Source organism: Tenrec ecaudatus, chromosome 3, assembly GCF_050624435.1.
Source record: "Tenrec ecaudatus isolate mTenEca1 chromosome 3, mTenEca1.hap1, whole genome shotgun sequence".
NCBI lineage: Eukaryota > Metazoa > Chordata > Mammalia > Afrosoricida > Tenrecidae > Tenrec > Tenrec ecaudatus.
This window is the reverse complement of record NC_134532.1, coordinates 215,001,817-215,013,039: the sequence shown is the minus strand read 5'-3', so window position 1 is coordinate 215,013,039 and position 11,223 is coordinate 215,001,817. Positions and strand designations below refer to the sequence as shown.

The window sequence follows — 11,223 nt, the reverse complement described above, 5'->3', positions numbered from 1 at the left end:
GACCTTAGGAAGGCACCCAGAGTCTGTTGCTCACTCTGGACCTTGCTTTGCTTTGGCCTCAGTCGACCAACCAACAGCTCTAGGACCTTCCATCCCTTGTCAGCCTTATTGGTAGACCACCTTGGGTTGAGCTTCTTCAAGAATCTGTTATTTGACCTGCTGATCTGGGATATCTCAGTGCCCACTTGTGTTCGTCATCAGAAGCTCCAGCCTCAAGTCGTCAAGACTTGGAGCAGACCAGCCTCCACAACCACCACCTGCACAGGTAAGGAATGCGACTAGAAAGGTCTAAGAGGTTTCTGAAGAGTTAAGGAAGGATTCCTACCCTTGTCTCTCAGGTGGTCGTACTCTGATAGCTTGCTAGCGGAGGGAACAGTGATAAAGAGCAAGGTCCCCAGAGGTTGAGATGGGGGTGGTGCCGGCAACCATGGTCTCCAGCAGAAGAAAGCCGAGGAGATTGGGACCAGACTAGGTCATGCTTGTCACTGTCGAACATCCTGTGGTTTGGGACCAACAATCCCATGAGCACTAACAACAACTGTTTGCATTTGTCGCTGTGGGGTGTATGCAATACGTTTCTTTTACATCGGCACTGAGCTCATTTCCGCTTGATGCATATTTTGCACACTGCGTCTTTCCTGGCAAATTGTTATTAGTTCAATTCTTGAGTAGTATTCAGTATTTGCATTATTGTGTTCTTTGATCCCTTGTCTCCTTCTACCTTGAGCATCGATTACAGAAGGATGTCGTATGAAATTCCATCTTTTCTCTGATTCCCATGTTATCCATTGGTCCAGTGGTGAGGATTTTTCTTAAATAACCTTGTTCTGAAATGGCTCATAGCTATGTCATAGGCAGGCTGTGAGTATAACCCTGGAAATACATTTATTCTGGGAGGCAGATGAGGACTTGAACATCTCGTTGTCTGCATTTTGTAGCAGTCCATGTGCAGAGAGTTCTCAGAGGTTCAGAGCAGATTTCAGGAGGATGTAGAACTATGGTGGTTATCTTGGCTCTGATCAGGTGGATCGTGGCTATTAGTAGAAGGGACTAGAAGTGTGCTTACTATTTTATTGATTATTCCAAAGTGTTTGACTGTGGGGATAATAACAAGGTATGAATACCATTAAGGAAAAATAATGGGGTAGTCTTGGTGGCTTAGTGTTTATGCCTTGGGCTGTAATCTGAAAGACTGGCAGTACAGAATCAGTGGGCACTTGGTGGAAAAGACCGGGCTAGCTACGTCTGTAAGAGTTACCATCTTGGAAACTCATGGGGGCAGTTCTACCCTGTCCTATAGCATCCTTGTGAGTAGGCACTGACTAGATGGAAGTGAGTGTGTTTTGTTGGAGTGGTGTAATGTCAAGAGAATGAGCTTTCTATACTGGGTGAAGGAGGCAGGATTAGCACATACAGCGTACTGTGCACAACTCTTTACCAATGAGGACGTTAAGCGAATAGCACAGGAGTGGAATTGAGAGGAGATTGCTGTTGTTGTAATTAGATTCCGTGGGGTGAGTTCTGACTCCTCGGGACCCCACAGGCAAGAGAAGGAGACAGTGCATGGCCCTGCACTGTCCTCACAATGGTTTCTGTGATTTACCCGATTCTGAAAGCCACTTGAGGGACTTCCTGTATTTCCCTGCCCCCTATACGTGAGCACGCATCACGCTCTGCTCTAGGCACTGGTCTCTCCTGACCACACAGCCCAAGTATGCCTCCACAGGGTGCTCTGGTCATCCTTTATCAAAGGCATAGGTCTTTGTCATGGGAGAGCTCTGTGCTGCTTTCCGGATTCCTCCCCAGCACAAGGGGAATACATGTATTCTTGGAGCTTCCTTCTTCAGTGTCAAATGATGTGTAAGTGAGGCAATTGAAAATACCATGCTTCAGTCAGGCATACCTTATTCCTCGAAGTAACATCTTTGTGTTTCAGTGCTCTGAAGGGGCAAAATCTTGAGACTGGCCAAGGACTGAGCAGTGTTTCCTTCTGTTTAGCATAGCAACCCTTTGGAACCCAACAAACCACATGGTACTTTCCCACAATAAAGTGCCTTGTGCCGATTTACCTAAGGCAACACATCATGTGACCTCTTCACTGCTGCTTCCATGAAAACTTGTTGTGGAAAGAAGCAGGACAGACTCTCTGACAACTTCACGATCTTTTCTCCATGTCTCATACGACCTCTTGTTCTGGCTGTGAGGATGTGGGTCTTGTTGCATTCAGTGATAATCCATACCGATAGTAAAATTAACAAAGGGTTAAGAGCAAAGGAATCTCACGGTGTTGTAGATTATGCAGAGTTGATATGGGAATCACCTGACTCTGTTCAGGACATCTCTGACTTGGTTTCCTTAGGAAGGGCTCCCATTAGGGGATTGATTAGAGAGGTAGGTTGGGCTGTGTGGATGCCTGGCTTCACGGAGAGTGTTTACAGATGATTCATGAGTCACCTGAGAGGGAAGCTATGATATGCCCTCACAGTTTGTGGTAGGTCATCTTGAGCATGTCCATCTTAAAACATGCATCTTGGGCTGTCGAGTGTGGCAAGAGGTGGCAGGTGAGCCTGGGTTTAGCAACGAGGAGGGTTTTGAGGTTTGGCTGGCCAGGTGCCAGGCATATCAGCATGATAATCGTGGACAAGAGGGTCTCCATCGCTGCACCCTGAACATCTCTCTCTCTCCCTCCCTTAGGTGCAGGGACGACGGACTCCAGGATGGCTGAGCAGAAGAAGCTGCTGCTCGGCAATACTGTGCTGCCCTCTGAGTCGATGAAGGTGGTGGCCGAGTCCATGGGCATCGCCCAGATTCAGGAGGATGCCTGCCAGCTGCTGGCAGACGAGGTCAGCCACCGCATCAAGGAAATTGCACAGGATGCTTTGAAGTTCATGCACATGGGGAAGAGGCGGAAGCTGACTATCAGCGACATTGACTACGCCCTGAAACTGAAGAACGTGGAGCCGCTGCACGGCTTCCACGCGCAGGAGTCCATTCCCTTCTGTTTGGCGTCCGGTGGGGGCCAGGAGCTTTACTTCTATGAGGAGAAGGAGGTGGACCTGAGCGCCATCATTGCGGCCCCGCTGCCCCGGGTGCCCCTGGACGTCTGCCTCAAGGCTCATTGGTTGAGCATTGAAGGGTGCCAGCCAGCCATCGCGGAAAACCCAGCCCCAGCTCCCCCAGAGCAGCAGAAGGCCCAGGCCACAACAGCTCGGAGGTGGGCCAAGCCAGGCCAGGAAGACGACTGGCCCCTGAAAGGCAAAGGTCAAGGGGCCGCTTCGGTGGGCAGCAAAGGAAAAGAGAAGAAGGCGCCACCCTTGCTGCGAGGGACCCATTTGCGGCTCAAACCCCGAGGCGCCCACGAGCTGTCTGTGGAGCAGCAGCTGTATTACAAGGAGGTCACGGAAGCCTGTGTGGGGTCGCATGAGGCCAAGAGAGCGCAAGCTCTTCAGAGCCTCGCTACGGACCCGGGGCTCCATCAGATGCTGCCGAGATTCAGTGCCTTCATCTCGGAGGGGGTCCGCGTGAACGTGGCCCAGAACAACCTGGCCCTGCTCCTCTGCCTGATGCGCATGGTCAAGGCGCTGATGGACAACCCGACACACGATCTGGAACAATACATGCACCAGTTGATCCCCTCGGTGATGACCTGCGTCGTGAGCAGGCAGCTGTGTCTGCAACCCGAAGTGGACAATCACTGGGGCCTCCGGGACTTTGCTGCCAGCCTGGCGGCCCAGATCTGCAAACATTTCAGCAGCAACACTAACAACATCCAGTCTCGGATCGCCAAGACCTTCATGAAGGGCTGGGTGGATGCAAACACCCCATGGACAACTCGATACGGCTGCATTGCAGGCTTGGCCGAGCTGGGACACCATGTGATTAAGACGCTGATCCTGCCACAGCTGCAGCAGGAGGGGGAGCGCATCCGCAGCGTCCTGGAAGGCCCGGTGCTGAGCACCATGGACCGCATCGCAGCTGACCGCGTGCAGAGCCTGCTCCTGAAGCACTGTGCCCCAGTTCTGGCAAAGCTGCGCCAGCCGCCTGACCATGAGGATGCTTATCGGACAGAATTCAGCTTCCTCGGGCCCCTTCTCTGCTCCCACGTGGCCAAGGCCCGGGCCCAGGCCACTCTGCAGGCTCAGCAGGTCAGTAGGACAATGCTGACTATCACCCAGCCCAGGCCCACGCTCACCCTCTCCCAGAAGCCTCAGACTGGCCCTCGGACCTCTGGCTCGCTGAAGGTGCCCGGCTCCATCGTGCTGCCCAAACACACACCGGTGGTCGCCAGAGCTTCTGCAGCCCCTCCTCCAACCAAGGTCATGGTCATGTCTTCATCACCCAGTGCTACATCTGCCCAACAGGTCCTGTCCATCCGCCGCTCAGCTCCTGGTTCCGGCTCCACTACCACGTCCCCGAGCACCACCACTGTGACCAGAGAGCAGCCCATTGTCAAGCTGGTCTCCAAAGCCCCAGCAGAGCAATACATTGTGCTGCCTCTGCCCCCGACCGGGGCGGGCAAAGGCACCCCTGCTTTACATCCTTGCTCAGTTCCTAGGGGCTCCTCATAGCCGTTTCCTCTTGGGGACAGCACCCTATGGGGAGGTCGGGCGAGGGGGGAAGGCAAAAGCAAGACCTTGGGGAGAGGCCCCCTCCAGTCCTAGGGCCCCTGACATCCAATGGCTCCCCAATCCCTGGACCCTGCTTCCCTGAGCCTGCGTGAGGATGCTGATCCACCCCTGCTCACTGCGCTCTGTCCCTCTGGTTTACACGTGCACACGTGTACACACAGGAAAGGGAGTTGAAGCCTTCCCCCACAGCATGTTATTTGAAGACATTGTACAGTTCCTCACAATAAAAGTCTGGTTTCTAAAAATATGTTCATGTATACATTTGGTTTCGCATGTCTGTCCTTCCTAGTCTCTCCTTTCGTGCGTGTCTTCTCTTTCATAAGGACAGGGGACTCCAGGAAAACACAAATCGTATCACACTACAATACCATAGGAACTTAATGTCATCAAGCACCTGTTTGAACAGAGTTTCATCTACATGATTGCAGGAACAGATTTCAAGATATGTTTTCGGTGTTGCACCTCAGTCAATGAAGATCTGATGCTATGGGAGAAATAAAGGATTCCAGAGAGTACATGGTTTGGGGCTCCTTTTACATAATGAGCTGTTATGAATACTCTGCTGCTTCGGGCCTCTCAAAAGGCTTGAAAAGCAAAGAGCTGAGTAAGAGAACTAAGGGGTTCTGAGCCTAAGCCTTGGTATTTTCTCTTTTACAAAAAATCATTTTATTGGGGGTCATGCAACTCTTATCACAATCCATACACACATCAGTTGTTAAAAGCACATCTGTACATTCATTGACCTCATCATTCACAAAACGTTTGCTCTCCACTTCAGTCCCTGGCTTCAGGTCCTCATTTTTTCCCTTCCCTCCCCAGTACCCCCTCCCTCATGAACACTTGATGATTTATCAATTATTATTTTGTCATATCTTGCCCCGTCCGGCATCTCCCTTAACCCCCTTTTCTGTTGTCCATCCCCCAGGGAAGAGGTCACAGGGAGATCCTTGTAATCGATTCCCTCTTTCCAATCCACTCTCCCTCTACCTTCCCCGTATGGCCACTCACACCACTGGTCCTGAAGGGATCCTCTGTTCTGGACTCCCTGTGTTTCCAGTTCCTTTATGTACCAGTGTACATCCTCTAGTCTAGCCTACTTGCAAGGTAGAATTCAGATGATGATAGTTGAGGGGGTGGCGCGGGGTGGGAAGGAAGCATTTAAGAACTAGAGGACAGTTGTATGTTTCATATTTGCTACATCGCACTTTGACTGGCTCATCTCCTCCCCTGGACCCCTCTGCAAGGTGATCTCCAGTGTCCTGCAGTAGCCCTTCGGTCTCCTCTCTGCACTCCCCACCTCATTCACGATGGTAAGATTTTTTTGTTTGATGCCTGATACCTGATCCCTTCAACACCTCGTGATCACACAGGCTGCTGTGCCTCTTCCAAGTGGGCTGTGTTGCTTCTGAGCCACATGGCCACTTTTGTACCCTCAAGCTTTCAAGATCCCAGACATTATCTCTTTTGATAGCCAGGCACCATCAGCTTTCTTCGCCACATGGGCTTATGCACCCACTTTGTCTTCAGCGGTTGTGTCGGGAAGGTGAGCATCATAGTGTGCCAATTTAATAGAAGAAAGTATTCTTGCATTGAGGGAATACTTGAGTGGAGGTCCCATGTCCTTCTGCTACCTTAGCAATAAACCTATAAATATAGGCACATAGATCTTCCTCCCCATCCGCATATATAAATATATTTGCAGATATACATGTCTTTATCTCGACCTCCATAAACGCCATCCAGGGATGAACATAAAGGATTGGTGAGTATTACAGTTCCCCGCCGAGCAGACAAACACGGGAATACTAATAGTTCCAAAGTTAACTAGAGATTTAGCTAAGCACCCTTGGAATCCACACCAAGGTCACGTAGAGTTGAGAGGCAACACTATAGAAGCATGCTAAAGCTGACTTGTCAGAATGAACGCCATTTGATCACTTTTTAAAACTCCTCCTGACCCAACCCCCACCTCTCTTCCCAGATTGCACTTTGTAGTCAAAATATCCTTCACAATCTCGATCATTCCCAGAAAGTACCCTACTAAGTACCATCAGAGACTGCATGGACTTACTGTGACCCTGAGGGGAGATGAGCGGGCGCGTGAGCCGAGGACCATGGGGTGACCACTTCCCACCCACACTCAGCCTCTGGGGAAAGAGGCGAGAGCTGCCCCAGCCCGACAAATGGTGGCTGAGACTCCACTCATGGTCACTGATTCAGGAAGAAGGGCCACCCATCAGCACAGCGGACTGGTCTACCCCATGCACTGTGCTCATCCCCACCCTGGGCTGTGAGCTCACAGCGGTGAGGCTGTGCAAGTAATGAGACTCCAGACTCACCCAGGAAATCAATCACAGAGCCTGCCCCAGACTGAATTCAACACTCACTGTCCACCTAATGGTCATCCATGGCAACGCTCAGTATATATCCCGGCCAGGGACTGGAGGGGTGAGGTTTCCTGGTGCTGGTTAGATGCCCATGTGCCAGCCTCCATCTGATAACAAGCCTGGCCAAGCCTATTCCAACTCTACCGGAGTGTGAGAATCCCTGTCCTAGGGCCCCCAAGGCCACCGAGGTTTTTGAGAACTCCCCCCGCCCCCCGCACCAGTGGGCTGTGCCTCTCCTGCCTGCCAGACGACAGCAGGCTGGGAGCTGCTGGGAGCCACATGGTCCAGACAACCCTGTGGCTGTGGTCAGCCAGCTTCCCCAACATGTGTGCACACAGCACCAGGCAAGGACCACCCTGTCCTTTCTGAGATGGCCTGGTTCTCTCCCGAGACCCCCTGGTCCACCTCCTCCCGGGGAGTTGTTGCTCGTGACGAACTGACCCTGAGGAACAACAGCAACTTGTGAATGACAGTGGGGAAAGGGGCAAGGGGCCGGTATGGGGATGCTCCCCAGGCCTGAGGAAGCTGGGAATAACACACAATTATGGGACATGCCCACCCCGAGACTCGCCCCAGGCCCCAAGGCATATCTGACTAACTTACCTTCTGGAGCCTCTAAGGGGAGGGAATGACCAGAAACAGGCCAACAGCCAGACCAGAGGTAGGACCCAAATGGGGAAGGAATCACACAGCCCCAGATGGGGTCATCCTGAGTGGCTGCGGTGGGCCCATTACCCACCGACTAGCAAAGAGACAGGAAGAGGGCCAAAGGGGATAGGCCGAGAGGAGCAGCGCAGCCACAAGGGCGCATTGGTCCCAGATGTGGGGAGACCAGGAAGGGTTCTGCTCTGGGCCTTTGGTCAGCTCCACGGACCCAAATCAGACGCGCTGGCCAGAGCCAGCCCCCAGGACAGAGAAGAACAACCCTGGAGGGAGGCCAAGAAGCAGACTGCCACCACCGTCTAAAACGAGGTTGGGGAGTTTCAACCACCAGACTCCACTAGCTGGGCAGAGGCGAAGTGGGCGGGAGGAGCAGCCTCCATATTCTTGGAGCAGCTCAGGAATGCGGGAACACTGCTGGCCCTGGGCACTGCAGGGCACCAGCGAATGGGGGCAGAGTCCTTCCTCGTCTAGTGTAGAGGCTCGGGGCTTGATGACCCACAGGGTTTGCGTGCATTATTTTTGTATGGGTAGCTGATGCAACCCAAAAGCAGATGCCAGCAGGTGGTCCCACTGCCACAAGCAGCTCAGCTGCTGGTCCAGGATGGTCGTGCCCATGGTGAGTGTGTTGACAACGACAGAATTTGCACTGAACTCCCAGGATGTGGGCATGTTGTCCCCAGAGGCAGGGAGCAGGGTTTTGGGGGGAGCTGTCAGGACTCCAGCTCCTCTGGTCACAAGAATGGCGTGGCCTCCATGGTGAGGGGAGAACCAGAGGCTCAGGTCAGGGAAGTGACACACATCCCACCCCTCAGTCTGGATAGCCAGACTCACAGGATAAATCCACATCATGAGCCTTTCTCCATCCCAGGGCACACACCTTCTCCCCGCTCTTCCCATCTGAGATGTAGACCTGGGAGGAGACAGAGACACCTGGGTCAACACAGTGTGCATGTGTATAAGTGCCTAGTACGGGAAGATTGGGAAGACACTTCTTTTTTTTTTTTCAGTTTCAGAACATTTTCTTTCTTTCTTTTTTTTTCTGTCCATTCTGCTTTTATTTCCCTTCTGTCTCTTTTTTTTAAAAAACAATCTATTAGGGGCTCATACAACTCTTATCACAGTCCATACATATTCATACATCAATTGTATAAAGCACATCTGTACATTTTTGCCATAATCATTTTCTTTTTTTCTCCTCTTTTCTTTTTTTACATTTTATTATGTACTCATACAACTCTTATCACAATCCATACGTGTACATACATCAATTGTATAAAGCACATCCGCACATTCCCTGCCCCAATCATTCTCAAAGCATTTGCTCTCCACTTAAGCCCTTTGCATCAGGTTCTCTTTTTTTTTCCCCTCCCTCCCAGCTCCCCCCTCCATCATGTGCCCTTGGTAATTTATACATCGTTATTTTGTCATATCTTGCCCTATCTGGAGTCTCCCAAACCCCTCTCTCTGCCGTCACTATCCCAGGGAGGAGGTCACATGTGGATCCTTGTAATCAGTTCCCCCTTTCCAACCCACTCACCCTCCACTCTCCCAGCATCGTCCCTTACACCCTTGGTCCTGAAGGTATCATCCACCCTGGATTCGCTCTGACTCCAGCCCTCATATGTACCAGTGTACAGCCTCTGTCCTATCCAGCCCTGCAAGGTAGAATTCGGATCATGGTAGTTGGGGGAAGAAGCATCCAGGATCTGGGGGGAAAGCTGTGTTCTTCATCGGTACTACCTCGCACCCTAATTACCCCATCTCCTCTCCTAAACCCCTCTATGAGGGGATCTACATTGGCCAACACTTGGGCCTTGGGTCTCCACTCTGCACTTCCCCCTTCATTCAATATGGTATATATATATATACATACACACATATATCTCTTTTTTTTTTTTTTGCATGATGCCTTATACCTGGTCCCTTTGGCACCTTGTGATCGCACTGTCCCGTGTGCTTCTTCCAAGTGTGCTTTTTTGCTTCTGAGCTAGATGGCCGCTTGTTCACCTTTAAGCCTTTAAGACCCCAGACACTATCTCTTTTGATAGCCGGGCACCATCAGCTTTCTTCACCACATTTGCTTATGCACCCATTTATCTTCAGCGATCCTATCATGGAGGTGTGCAGTCAATGATATGGTTTTTTGTTCTTTGATGCCTGATAACTGATCTTTTGGTGACCACTCGCTCACACAGGCTGGTGTGTTCTTCCATGTGGACTTTGCTGCTTCTGAGCTAGATGGCCGCTTGTTTATCTTCAAGCCTTTAAGACCCCAGTCACTATCTCTTTTGATAGCCGGGCACCATCAGCTTTCTTCACCACATTTACTTGTTCACCCACTTTGGCTCCAGCCGTTGTGTCGGGAGAGTGAGCATCACAGAGTTCCAATTTAATAAAAGAAAGTATTCATGCATTGAGGGAGTATTTGAGTAGAGGCCCAGAGTCCTTCTGCCACCTCAATCCTTAACCTATAATGCCCTTAACAAGATGAATTGCACAATGGTTCCAAGAATGTTATCGACATGAACAAGAATTGGGAGGGTGGTCCTAGAATATGCAGTAGGTTTTTTTTCTGCTTGACTTTGAGACAATGTGTCATGTTCTAGGGTACAAAAGATCCCCATTTTGAATACAGTGGAACGGGAATATTGATTAAGTAGCAAAAAAGACAGAGACAACAGAAGGACAGAGATATACCATCTGGAAGAGGGAAACCACCAACGTGAGTTGGAAATGGTGCTCTGCGGTTCAGAACTGAGACTCAAGATACATAGGGAATGGGGGAGCTGTGAGGAAACTTTCACAAAAGCAAGATTGGAGGCAGATCAATACATCACAGTAGCAGGTGTGACCACAGAAGCAGGGAAGGTGCTATGATGAAAATACATAGATCGTTAGATAGAAGAACATACAAGATTGGCAGGGCCTTTCGATCAAAGCAGTCAGGGCCAAACGGATAGAGCGTGACTGACGACTCCAACCCTCTGTGACTTCCCCAGACATGTAGCCTCCACCAAGAGCTCACCTATGCAAGCTCTTTGGGAGACACGCTGCCTGCTTTGTCTGGGCAAAGAAGGCTGGAGTCTCTCCACTCTCCAAGGCATTTTCCCACAGGGCAAGATTGCCTCCATCTCTGCTCAGGGACCAGACAGCATTCGGTGGAGGCTTAATCTATGGGAGGAGACTACAAATGGATTTTGGGCAGCCACTGCCATCCATGCCCTTTTGCAATCTAGGGTGCTGACAATTAAGTTGTAATGAGGGTCTTGATGGCACCTAACGAGACCAATGCAGCCGTGCCACCTGATTGAATGACAAATTATGCAATCGCCTCCAATCTGATATCAGCTTGGAGCAAGAAGTGGGTGGAAAGAAATTCCCTACGGGTGTGGTCTAAAGTCAAAAGATGGGGATGTTCTTGCGATACAAATACTCTTTTGGTCATTGTGCATCCTGCTTGTACTTTTCCATCTAGCTGAGAAACAAACACCTGGAATCTTAAGTCGGCTGGCTGGCATCTTCTGGCCCAATTTGAGTTCATCTGC

General features: G+C 50.8%; 1 protein-coding gene across 1 annotated transcript; it reads left to right on the top strand.

The window, feature by feature from the left end:
• Nucleotides 1-2,717: 2,717 nt before the first annotated feature.
• On the top strand, nucleotides 2,718-4,568 carry LOC142442520 (transcription initiation factor TFIID subunit 6-like). The gene is made up of 2 exons (XM_075543600.1): nucleotides 2,718-2,843; nucleotides 2,874-4,568. Exons 1-2 carry the CDS (start codon nucleotides 2,718-2,720, stop codon nucleotides 4,566-4,568), a joined length of 1,821 nt encoding a protein of 606 aa, XP_075399715.1.
• The last annotated feature ends 6,655 nt before the right edge of the window (nucleotides 4,569-11,223 follow it).

Excerpts from the sequence above, each read along its gene's own strand:
- LOC142442520 (XM_075543600.1), top strand. The coding sequence starts at position 2,718 with ATGGCTGAGCAGAAGAAGCTGCTGCTCGGCAATACTGTGCTGCCCTCT. Across the intron at positions 2,844-2,873 it reads GCCAGCTGCTGGCAGACGAG|GATGCTTTGAAGTTCATGCA; the intron begins GTCAGCCACCGC and ends GAAATTGCACAG.